The following is a 12,793-nucleotide window of genomic DNA, read 5'->3' as shown; positions in this document are numbered from 1 at the left end:
AGGGCGGCGTTATATGGAAGGTTGACTTAATGAAAGTCTCCTATTCACTTGATTAGAGATTTCTTGGTCTGTTATGCGAAGCGAGGCTTTCCCAAAGAGTGGGTGTCCTGGGTGAGGCGATGCGTTACGTCCCACTCATTTTCTGTCCTGGTCAATGGTCGGGGGGAAGGAGGATGGATCCACCCGCAAAGGGGAGTCAAGCATGGCTGCCCGCTAGTACTCTTATTGTTTGTCCTAGTAGTGGCCACCTGCACTAATGTAATATGACAGACACCGGGATCGAACGGCTTGTGTTACACCTCAGGGAGGGTGAGGGCAGTCATGTCATGTAGTGGAGACGACTTACGTAGATTAATGCAAGTGATGATGCAATGATGAAATCGATGAGAAGATAGTCACCCGACGTCGATAGACACCAACGAACACTAAGTCACGGTAAGTAAGACCTGGGAATGCCACTAGGCTCCTGATAATCTGGAAGTCAGGTTAAAGACCGACGGTGTGAGCTCGTCTACTGCCGCTAATGCGCACGCCCTCGATGGTCCCTACCAAGGACGTACCGATTGAAATCCTAGCCCTTCGGAACGAGAATCCTATCTATCACTAATCTAACCCCGGCGGTGGAGAAAACGTTCGGAGGCACTGAAAGAAATAATATAACGCCGAGAGGGAGTTATGAGCGTACCTGTCAAATGTACTGATTTCTTGGAGAAGAGAAGACTCAGAGATTGGATAAGAAGAATGTAAACCAAAAACATACATTCATTTCTTCTGCGATATGTATACATTTAAATAGCCTTGCCTGTAACGACCAGTTCAACGGCGAATAACGGCTAGTTTGACTAGCCGTTACGGGCCTGATCTGTTATCTGAACAGATCGGGTACTGGGCTAGTTGGCCCAATACGTTATGGCCTGTAACTATCAGGCTTTTATGCATATATTTTTACATATATCCAACACTCCCCCTCAAGTGCAGGAATGGATGTTGGCCATTCCAAGCTTGGACACCAGATGATGTAAGCTCTTTGTAGGTAGACCCTTAGTGAACATGTCGGCACATTGGTTTTCGGAGTTTACATACTCTGTCTTCAGAATTCGCTGCTCCAAGTGACCTTGTATATAAAATCTGTCAATATTCACATGGTTCATCCTGTCATGCTCCACTGGGTCATGCGCTATGCTTATAGCCGATTTTTTGTCGCAGCGGATAATGATTGGCTTTAGATACATAATCTTTAAGTCATCCAACAGGTGTTTAATCCACATCACTTCATCAATTCCCTTCGACATAGCTCTAAATTCAGCTTCAGTACTGGATTTGGAGACGACACTCTGCTTCTTGCTCCTCCACGTTACTAAATTCCCTCCTAGTGTAGTGCAATATCCAATAGTTGACCTGTAGTCAAGTCGAGATCCAGCGAAGTCAGAATCGGTATATAGAATATGGTCAAGCTTACCTGTTTTTTTGTACGCAATACCCAGTCCGGATGTTCCTTTTAAATACCTGAGAATCCTGTTGACAGCTTGAAAGTGAGAGTTTCTAGGTGAGTGCATAAATTGACTTAAAACATTGACTGCATAGCATATATCTGGTTTAGTATGTGATAGATACAACAATTTTCCTACAATTCTTTGATACGAGCTAATTTCTACTTTAGGGTCACCCTAAGTAATGGTTAGTTTATGATTAATTTCAATTGGTGTTTCACTGATACGACAATTCTTATGTTTACTTTTGTCAAGAAGATCAAGTATATATTTTTGTTAAAATACCTTCACTTGATCGCGCAAATTCTATGCCTAGAAAATATTTTAAGGGTCCTAATTGTTTGACTCTTAAAATTTTTATCCAAGCGTTTTTCAAGTAGTGTGATTTCTCCTAGGTCATTTTCGGTAATTATAATATCGTCTACATATACTATCAAAATAGTAATCAAATTTGAGGTCTGATTTTTGAAGAATAATGTGTGTTCCCCATTACACTGATTATATCCCAGATTTTTCATAGCTTGAGTAAATCTTCGGAACCATGCTCTGGGTGATTGTTTTAAACCATATAAAGCCTTTCTGTTTACACACTTTACCTTGTTTTCCTTCATCTTCATATCCTGGAGGAATGTCCATGTAGATCTCTTCCTTTAGATCCCCATGGAGAAATGCGTTTTCAATATCATATTGGTTTAATGGCCAGTCTAGATTTACTGCTAAGGAAATTAATATCCTAATGGTATTGATCTTTGCTACTGAAGCAAAGGTCTCTTGATAGTCAATTCCGTATGTCTTGAGTATACCCTCGAGCTACAAGTCGTGCCTTATATCTATCTAAGCTACCCTATATTGAGGGCGGTCCTGTCAGCAATCCCTATATTCTATCTCTCTGCATTCAAGATGCCTACTGGAATCGGCCAGAGACTCGAAGGCTTGATGAGACGCTTCCTCTGGAAAGACAATGGTACTGATCAGAGTTGAGGGCTCGCACTGGTTGCATGGGATACCGTATGCAGGCCCACCAAAGTGTTGTCAAGAAATTCCTAGAACTAGGGTCAAAAGGAGACTCATAAAAAACAAAAAAGATGTATGTTCAACTCCTACTTTATTGTAATGAAATAGAATAAAACAGCATGCACTGCGAACAGAAGGTACTCTTCATTCCCACCAAAGCTTAAGAAAGTCTAGGAGAAAAGTGTTAAAATGAGTGACAATCAGAGATGAGAGCAGAAATGCTTCCATTACAGAAATGGCAATCTAGTCGTTTAAAAATCAGTTTTTTCAAATATTAATATTTAAGTACGATATGAATGAGTAGTAACATACAATGTATACAACTGATAAATAACCTGTTACGACCCCATGTAGATCTAACAAAATCAAGAAATGGGACAAGGGAAAGAGAGGAGAATGGAAGAGATGGAAGAGGTAAGAGAGAAGAAGAGAGAGAGATACGTAACTGAACCCTTAAGAACTTCCGAATCGGGAGTTCTTGCCCTCACGGCAGCCATATGCAGCTACTCGTGCCAAGAAACCACAAAATGATTAATCATCAAAAGGTTACCTTACAAGGGGGTATTTATAGCCCTATGATTTTCATGAATCAGTTATCTTATCAGGACTCTAACATAACCTCAAGAATTTTGTCACTAAAAAGAATGACTCAAAATTAAATCAAGGATTATGAAAAATTTAAAGATAAAATTACACAAGAGAGTAAAGTAAAATTAAATATTCCTGACTATATTTCTCCAAATAAAAATATTCCTGACTGTTAAAGAAAATATGTGAGGTCAGTAATTATATCAGGATCAATCTTGGCCTTCAAAATGAATACCTTTTGCTTTGCTACTAAACATTCCTGCAACAGCAGCAAGACTCTCGTCAGCAGAATCATGAACCTAAAGAAAGATATTAAGAGAGAAGACAAGGACATGTTAAGAACAGTTTTAACTACTTAAAATGGGTGTGAGAAAAACTGTTGTAAGCAACCTTATCTGATCTCAAAACATCAAAAAAAGGATAAAAGGACAACATAAAGTTATCATTCTTTTGACTCTGGAAAACAGGACATCCTCACACTCAATGAACCCATGTTCTATGATAACAATAATGAATGAAACCTGTGTTCTCAAGACATACAAGCTTAACAGCCCAATTAATCATATGTCTAACTTTAAAGCAATGTCTGACAAGACTTAACATGGAAAAAATGTGAACTTAACATGTAAAAACAGTCCCATAATATATTAAATGACTTGCAGCATTGAGATCTCTCTCCACCAAATGAAGCAAACTTTCTAATAAAGATGCATCCAACCAAATATCCAACGAAGGTTTACTTTAATTTTGTGAAATTTTCACTTGTCATGATTTTGATAACAGAATATTTATGTCAACCCATCGTCATCTGCACAAATTTTAAAACCCACCAGAAGACAATGACTTTTGAACTTCAAATTTTATCATCAATAGATATTGTACACAATACAGTACAGCATGAGAGAACAAAGTACGTAGAAACCAACAGTAGAGGATTTGTTGAATTTTTTTGAGAAAAAAGGGGGAAGATCACCTCAGATTGGTGATCCTCCCTATATGATTCATTAGTAGAAAAGCTATAGTACACCCTTTACCCGAGGAGTCCCCACATCCACCATTCACCGCCATCTAAACCAAACAGAAACTAAACTCCCCATGTTGTGAGCTATGCAGACCAGCTACTACTCATGTTCTTTGAAACTAACCTCATTGCAGTATAGCCATATTGCCCAGAGCACTGCAAAGAGCCGGCCCCATTCCTCTCGCCCCTTAGGTACCCATCCTGTAGAGAGTCCTAGAAGGCCTCCTCAGCAGAGACATCCAACCTGTCATAGGCTGGCTGCCCCATGTTGCCTGAGCGAATGGGCATTCGAAGAAAAGATGGAAGAAATCTTGTTCACCACTCATGCACATAGCACATTCTGTTAGGACTTCCAGTAGCATCGCTTCCTAATGGACCGCATCACCAACCTTTGTCTATGGAGCAGCCACCCAAACCACCACACTTTTAGGGAGATGTTGAAACTCCTTACCACTTGTCATGAGTTGGTGCTCGATGATTCCTCCTTTGAGTGTCTGCATCTGATTTTAACATATGTACCCTTAGCAGAGAAGGTTATGCCAAACCACATCCACCCATCTTGTGCCCTGATCATAGGTTCACAGATGTAATAGGAACTGCTGCATCCTTTGGTAATCCTCCGCCCCTTGTGCTGGCAAGTTACAGACAAACAGGGGATGCCACATGCTGTCCCAACAGTCCCTCACCATGGCCTTAGGGATCCTCATGGTACATCTTGTATCAAACTGGGTAAGAGAATTGAATCATGTATCGAGAGCTGAAGCTGCCGCCTCAGATCCTTGCAGATCACTTGACCTTCGACCCCCAACCAGCTGCTTCCATCTCTATTTGCAACGGCAGCTCAAACAGTTTTAGGAGTTTCAAGGTCTAATGCAAACCACGCTCCCAGATGGTCTCTTCAAATCTGATTTGGTGACCTGCAAGTGATGACTAAAGTATCTTCTTTTTTATTTCTAGCCTCCATTTCCAGTAACCAATGGGAGGCAGAATAGCATCACCTTGAAAGAGTGAACAACCATGGGAACACAGTAAATAGGGGTCCCTAGCTGACAAACAGTGGATTTGTTGAATTTGTTGCATTAAACTCCAGTGAAGATGTTGTGTTCCTAGAGCAAGAATTTAACATTGGCCGTGAGAACAATATTCAGGTCAATCTTCTCCTTAATAAACTTCGGTTATTTACTTCTGGCGTCACTTGGGTAAAAGTGTCAGCAGTCCCTTTTCTTTGCTCTTTCAGTCTCATTAATGTGTATTTTTATCATTTTTATCTTTCACCCCTTGTATTATAATGTTGTAAAGAGACCCTTATGAAACCCTATTAAGGAAATCTTCCAAGTGAACTTTCTCGGGTGGTACCAATTGGGACCCACGATGTAATTTATATAAATATGGCACATTTTATATGAAGAGAATTGAAGTCTTGTTAAAATTGGTTTCCCTCACACGGCAGCCAGAGTAAAATAAGGTCAACGTTGGAGACTCCCATCACTCCTTATTGGGTTCAGGTCTCAGAATGAGAAATCCAATTCTCTTGCACTGGCTACATTTTTATTTGATTATGAACGTAGGACATCTAGAAGCTCACTCTCATGTTTCTTTAGTTGTTATCGGTCATTTCAGAAAAAAAATGGGAGCCCAATTCTACTGGAGCATAAAAGAGAAGTTTAAAGAAAGTGAATAGTCCCATCATATTTAAGAGTACTTTCAGCATTATGCCCAAAAGGGTATGCCTACCATTTTTATCTACAAGGGATATTTGAAGTGACAATGTTCTCCCCCAGCAAAGCCCACCTCCCAGGCCAATCCACTCCGTCTCTCACATCTCCTTCCCGTACTCTATTCCCCACAAAAATAAGCAGCTTTGTATCTTCTTAACTAAATTTTCAGGCAGATCCAACGTATTATACCGAAAGCATCACAAATAGAGAACATTAATACAAAAAGATGACAAATAAAAATTTTGAGAGGAACAAGCCATTAACCTGAACAGAAGAAACAACTCGAGCAAAGGCGTTGGCCATATTCTCCACAACATTAGTATTTCGAGGATCCCTGCAAGAAAAAATATCAAAATATTTCGGAAAACTGAGTGATAGTATAAATAATTATGCAAAAATAAGTGTGAAAAGATTTTATCAATCATCCATGTTCCTTATTGACATGGAGATTATGAATCCATAATGTCCAGTATTTAAACTTATGGCTTAATGACCAAATTTAATCCATAACAAGATGTATTTGAAAAAAAAAACAATAAACAAGGCATCTGACCATCTTGTACAGGTATGCAGGTGTCTGACCATCAAACAGAGAAGCCATGACATCTTGATTGAGCACGATTGGAACTGTGCGAAGTTAAGAGACATGGGTGGAACCTGACGATGGTAGACCTGAATATATGAGAATGAGGAACATCATGAACAGGTGTAGGAGGGTTCTGCAGGATTATTCATCACTTAATGCTCTATGAAGAAGGCACACATAACCAAAAGTCGCACTTGCTATTAGTTTATAATCAAGGGATCATCACTTTGAATCCTAACTCCTGGTAAACCTCTGCTTCCTGATTTGGAGATTCTCTGATTTTCCATGAGATATGACCCAGAGGCTTAAGTCCCTGCTTCGTCCACTTTTGCATCCAGGAGTAGTATCTGTGAAGTCTGTGGTCCCGTCATCATCTAAGAGTATTTTCATGCCTTCAATGTCAAGAAGTTGGTGCAGATTCACTTAACACACAGGAAGAGGATCCTGAGTTGCTGAATCCAAGTCACAAAGACAGTAGAAAAGAACCCACACAAATTGTGGCAACATCTGCAGATCTAATGTAGTGATGTAGAGAGGAACAGAAACAGCAGTACCTTTTTTTTAAAAGATTGCAATACCTATTTAACGACGAGATTAACCGAGAATATATTTAATGGGAGTGTTGGAACCTATACAAGGACCACCTCCTCAGCATGAGGTAAACCATAGGAGCTCTCTCATACAGGTTGCACAGCCAGAAGTCATGAGGTCATACAGGTACGAACACCTCCATAAGAGTGAAACTGAAATTTTGATCCAAAAATTGCTATTGTCAGACATTACGAAGTCCTCTAACAGCCTATATGGCATGCATCCCAAACACATCAGCATTGTGCCCCATGTGTGCCCAAGGACAGGAAGACTGCTCTCACCTGTTTTTTGAGTGTTCTTTTGCGCAGGCAATTTGGAGATTGTAGAAGCTCATTTGGGTGGATGTGATGTGACAAACCCTAGAGAGTTTGGAGGAGAAGAAGGGTCGATGGAGGTTGAGAAATGAGAGAATAGATTGACATAAGAAAGTAAGTGGCTTACATTAGGGTATTTATACCCTATGAGAGAGAGGAAATAAGAGGAGGATAAGCACTTAACTAACACCCCCCCGCAAGCGAAGTATGGATGTCGTCCATATTGAGCTTGGATACAGCACGTTGAAGCAGCGGCCGGGACAGTCCCTTGGTGAGGACATCCGCTGCCTGGTCAGCAGAGGAGATGTATTCGAGGTCGAAGAGGCCCTCGTCCATACGTTCCTTGAAGAAATAGCGGTTGCGCTCCATGTGCTTGATGCGCCCTTGCTGTCCGGGGTTCTTGGCCAAGGCGATAGTGGATTTGTTGTCACAGAAGAAGTGGATTGGTCCCACATACTTCACGTGAAGATCAGCGAGGATGTTGTGGATCCACTGTCCCTCGGCTGCCCCATCAGCAAGAGCACGAAATTCGGCCTCGGCACTAGAGCGGGACACCTTGTCCTGCTTGCTACTTTTCCAGCTGACGAGGCTGCCAAGAACGAACGTGCAGTACCCCGTGGTAGACCGACAATCCACAACGGAGCCAGCAAAATCGGCATCGGTGTACACCTTCACCGTCTTTGTCCGAGCTATGAGGAAGAGGAGTCCCTTGCCGGGCAGCCCTTGAGATACGAAAGTACCCGGTGGGCGGCTTGACTGTGGATCTCCTCGGTGAGTGCATGAACTGACTGAGCAGGTTGACCGCGAATGCAATGTCGGGCGAGTGTGAGTCAGGTAGAGGAGTTTGCCCACCAACTGCTGATAGCGGTGAGCATTCGTCAAAGGAGAGTCCTCGCCCTTGCCCAACTTGACGTTGGGGTCGATAGGAGTGCTCACTGGCGCACACCCGGTCATTCCTGTCAAAGTCAGCAAGTCGACGGCGTATTTCTGCTGTGAAACAAAGAGGCCCCGTGAGGAGTACGCCACCTCAAGGCCGAGGAAATATCGGAGAAGGCCAAGGGCCTTGATCTCAAATTCCTTGGCCAGGGCGGTGCTAAGACGAACGGCTTCAGCAGCATCTGATCCCGTGATGAGGATGTCGTCGACATACACAGCAAGGATGGAGATCCCGGTCGGACGGTGGCGGAAGAACAAAGTGGCATCTCCGTTGCTCTGAGTGTACCCTTCGGCTTTCAGAACAGCGGAGAACCGGCCGAACCACATGCGCGGGGACTGCTTTAGTCCATAAAGGACTTCCGCAGTCGGCAGGCGTGGCCAGGGGCCGAGAGAGTAACCCGGCGGCTGCTGCATGTACACCTCCTCCGTCAAGTCGCCATGCAAGAAGGCGTTCTTGACGTCGAACTGTCGGATAGCCCACCGGAAGTGAGCCGCAAGGGCCAGGAGGAGGCGAACGGTCTCCATCTTCGCCACAGGTGAGAACGTCTCGAAGTAGTCCACTCCGTAAAACTGGGTGAACCCGCGAGCCACAAGTCGAGACTTGTAGCGCTCAAGGGTGCCATCCGCATGATGCTTCTTGGTGTGGACCCACTTGCAATCCACCGCCCGCTTGCCAAGAGGAGGGGCGATGTTCCAAGTGCGGTTTCGGAGTAGAGACTGCATCTCCTCGTCCATCGCCGCTTTCCAATGAGGAGAAGCGATAGCATCGGCTAAGCGGCGAGGGATGGGATCCGACTCGATGCGAGCAAGAAACAGCCAGTAGGGAGTACTCAGCCGGTCGAAGGAAAGAAAATGCGAAAGAGGATAACGGGGCGTCTGAGTGCACTGACGAACCCCTTTCCGGAGGGCAATGGGCCATCCCAACTGGTCGTCATCGTCGAGAGAGGTTGAGGATGGCTCGGCCAATGGAAGATGAGCGGAAGCAGTGGGGGAGGGGGAGTCCTCGGGGGGAGGACGAGAAACCTCCACGGGAGAATCAGATGACGGAGCAGGGGAAGAAGACTCGTCATGGAAGGGAAGGAAAGGGTCATCAAGGGGAGGAGGCGCAACGGGAAGCGAGGAGGATGACTCGAGAGGGGACTCAAGAAGGAGATGACTCTCTTCCTCCTGGAGCTCCTGAACCAACGTCTCGAGATCCGGAGGGCCATCTTTGTTGTGCAGGGCCCGACGACGAATGGCCTCATATTCCCGGTTTAGGCCGTTGAGAAACCCCATGATGCGCAGGATAAGCATGTTCTGATAGGTCTTGCACTTGGGGTCGTCCGTTGGCAGGTAGTGGTCCACTTCATCCCACGCCTTCTTGTGTGCGAGAGCATAATCGGAGATCGACAGAGAGCCCTGTTTCAGGTTGGAAGCTTGAGCAGCGAGGGCGTAGATGCGCCACCAATCATTCTCCCGCCCGCAAAATTTCGTGGCTTGGTCCCAAAACCCTTTGACCGTTTTCTGATGGGGAAAGCGGTCGCGGAAATCGGGGGCCAATGTGAACGTGGACAGCCACCCAAGAATGAACTGCTCCTCGGCGTCCCAAGCCGCATAGTGAGGGTGATCGGCGGTCAAGGGATGCTCGGTGCAGTGCTTGTACAGTTGACGGGATTTGAGGGTGGTCTCGATGAAGCGAGACCACTGCAGAAGATTCGGGCCGCGGAGAAGAGTTGATTCCGGGACCAGAGGCAACGGATGAGTGATCTTGTAGGAGAGCGGCTTCTCCGCAAAGTCGGTCTCTGTGTAAGGCATGGTCTCTGTGTCGGTCTCTGCGCGGCTGACTGCGCGGCTGGCTGCGCGACTGGCTGTGCGGCTGGCTGCGCGGCTGGCTGTGCGGCTGGCTGTGCGGCTGGCTGCACGGCTGGCTGTGCGGCTGGCTGCGCGGCTGACTGCGCTGCGGGCTGCGCGGCTGGCTGTGCGGCTAACTGCGCTGCGGGCTGCGCGGCTGGCTGCGCGGCGGCTTGCTGCTGTGCGGCTGGCTGGTCGCGCGGCGGCTTGCTGCTGCGCGGCTTGCTGCTGTGCGGCTGGCTGGTCGCGCGGCGGCTGGCTGCTGCGCTGCTGGCTGGTCGCGGCGGCTGGCTGCTGCGCTGCTGGCTGGTCGCGTGGCGGCTGGCTGTGCGCGGCTGGTCGCGCGGCTGGCTGGTCGCGCGGCTGGCTGCTGCGCGGCTGTGCTGGCTGCTGCGCGGGCGGCGCGGCGGGTTGCTGCTGTGCGGCTGGCTGGTCGCGCGGCGGCTTGCTGCTGCGCGGCTTGCTGCTGTGCGGCTGGCTGGTCGCGCGGCGGCTGGCTGCTGCGCTGCTGGCTGGTCGCGCGGCTGGCTGGTCGCGCTGGCTGGTCGCGCGGCTGGCTGCTGCGCTGCTGGCTGGTCGCGCGGCGGCTGGCTGTCTTGGCGCGGCTGGTCGCGCGGCTGGCTGGTCGCGCGGCTTGCTGCTGCGCGGCTTGCTGCTATGCGGCTGGCTGGTCGCGCGGCGGCTGGCTGTGCGTGGCTGCTGGTCGCGCGGCTGGCTGGTCGCGCGGCTGGCTGCTGCGCGGCTGTGCTGGCTGCGAGGAGGGAGGGAGGGTGAGATCAAGGGGATCTCAAACCCTAAAGGGTGATGTCAAACCCTAGAGAAGGAGAGGGAAGATCAGGAGCCCTAGAGCTCTGATACCATGACAAACCCTAGAGAGTTTGGAGGAGAAGAAGGGTCGATGGAGGTTGAGAAATGAGAGAATAGATTGACATAAGAAAGTAAGTGGCTTACATTAGGGTATTTATACCCTATGAGAGAGAGGAAATAAGAGGAGGATAAGCACTTAACTAACATGATGTCCGACTAGGCATGCCAGAGCTCACTCCATGGCAGTGTGTGCAGAGACACTCAGGGTGGGGAAAGCTCCTCGCAGTGCTCTGGGCATTATGGCTGCACCACAACGAGCTGGTATTTAAGGGAAGAGACGTGTTGCTGTACTCGGTAATTCGTGATGTGAACTGTATATCTGACTAGTTTAGTAGGAAGAAGGGACCAGCCTGGTCAGCCATGTATTTTTCACGACCATATATATTATCAATTTCGGGTCGATCACCGGATTTGGGTGATCTTCAAAAGTTTTAGGTGGTCACCCGACAAAGAGGTAACCACCCAAGAAGTGCGTGTGCCGAACCCTAAAGCCCTGTTCATACATGATAAATTTCCCCACTCTCCATATACATCTTGAGGGAACCTCGTGGAAAGGCATCTGGACTGACCAGAGTCGAGGGTGGGCATTGGTAACGTGGGATTCCATTTACCAATGGGAATCCTACTAGCAGCCTGAACACTGACGGATGAAAGATGGGAATTGTTGACAGAATTGACCTCGATAGCACCAGCAGACCACCTCTGGACAACACACTGGCTTGCCATCCAACTGACTCTCGACTTCTTTATCGCTGGCTGAGTTGTAATGTATCTATTCACCCATGTGACCTATTCTTTATGGATGTCCCTCCCTTTCATTGATGCCCAAAAGGGAGTGTGTTGTATCCCTTCGCAGAGTCGACCTTCCACATGAAACCCTAGGTCCCATGTCTTTTCCATGTAGCCAACATCTCTCCTGCCACAACGGCACCATCGACCAACAACCTGCCTGGTATAAATGCTGATTGGGAGGGACCTACGGTCTCCCAAATTACCTCCCTTGACCTGTTCGCCAAGTCTTTTGCAATGACTAAGTAGATGGAGTTGGACAATGGGATTGGCCTAAAATCCTCAATTCTTTTAGCACCTTCCTGCTTTGGTAAGAGAAACAGAAATTTCTTGCTTATTCTCTCACTCTCCGGAACTCATCAAGCGTGGTCATCACATTTTGGTTGCACCAACTCCCAAAATTTGTTGTAAAAGAACACTGGCAGACTGCCCGGGCATGGGGCCTCCTTGTCGTTGAGGCTTTTAATTACCTCCTTGGCCTCTTCTTTCGGGAAAGGACAAATCAGCTCATCTTTGTGTGTTGGGTCCATAGTTTGTGCTCCCTTGCCGCACCACATTCACCCGTTGCATCTTCCTTTCTTATACAAAGCAAAAGTGATCTGCAACAGTACACCCGACCGAGTGTGATCCAACATGTGCTTGGCTTCCCACCATCAATTTCCAAATATTACTGGTCTGCCGTCTCCCATTTGCTGCTAGGTGGAAAAATCTTGTGGTCGTGTTTCTCGCTTGTAGCCATAGTTCTCTAGACCTTTGTCTCCCCTAGCCACGATCTGTCTAACTTGAGGTAAGTGAGCCTCCTGATTGCCTCATTTCCATCCCATACAATCGATGTAGAGTCTGATATTGGGAGAGGACTTGATCTCACGTCCACTAAAGGGAGGTACCGTTCTGCCAGCTCTACTGAGCACAAAAACTGATCCAAATGGGACATCTTGTTGCAACCCATTGTGCGTCTCCATGTATAAATGCAGTCGGTGGGCCCCATTTCTTGGAGTGATGTCTCTAAAATGAAGCCGAAAAATCCTCTGAATCAGTGTCTCTCCCAC

At 46.8% G+C, this 12,793-nt stretch overlaps 1 protein-coding gene across 3 annotated transcripts in view; it reads right to left on the bottom strand.

The window, feature by feature from the left end:
• LOC144711748 (ARM repeat superfamily protein) overlaps positions 1 to 12,793 on the bottom strand; it is a 69,386-nt gene that overhangs the window by 40,225 nt on the left and 16,368 nt on the right. For all 3 annotated transcript variants that reach the window (XM_078585770.1, XM_078585771.1, XM_078585772.1), the window contains exons 13-14: positions 6,096 to 6,165; positions 3,328 to 3,391 (exon numbers count right to left, since the gene is read on the bottom strand). In XM_078585770.1, the coding sequence (XP_078441896.1) occupies positions 3,328 to 3,391; positions 6,096 to 6,165 (134 nt within the window). The remainder of the gene's footprint in view (positions 1 to 3,327; positions 3,392 to 6,095; positions 6,166 to 12,793) is intronic.

Source organism: Wolffia australiana, chromosome 14 (assembly GCF_029677425.1).
Source record: "Wolffia australiana isolate 7733 chromosome 14, ASM2967742v1".
NCBI classification, from domain to species: Eukaryota; Viridiplantae; Streptophyta; class Magnoliopsida; order Alismatales; family Araceae; genus Wolffia; species Wolffia australiana.
The sequence above is the reverse complement of the archived record's forward strand: the minus strand, read 5'-3'. Positions and strand labels throughout refer to the sequence as shown.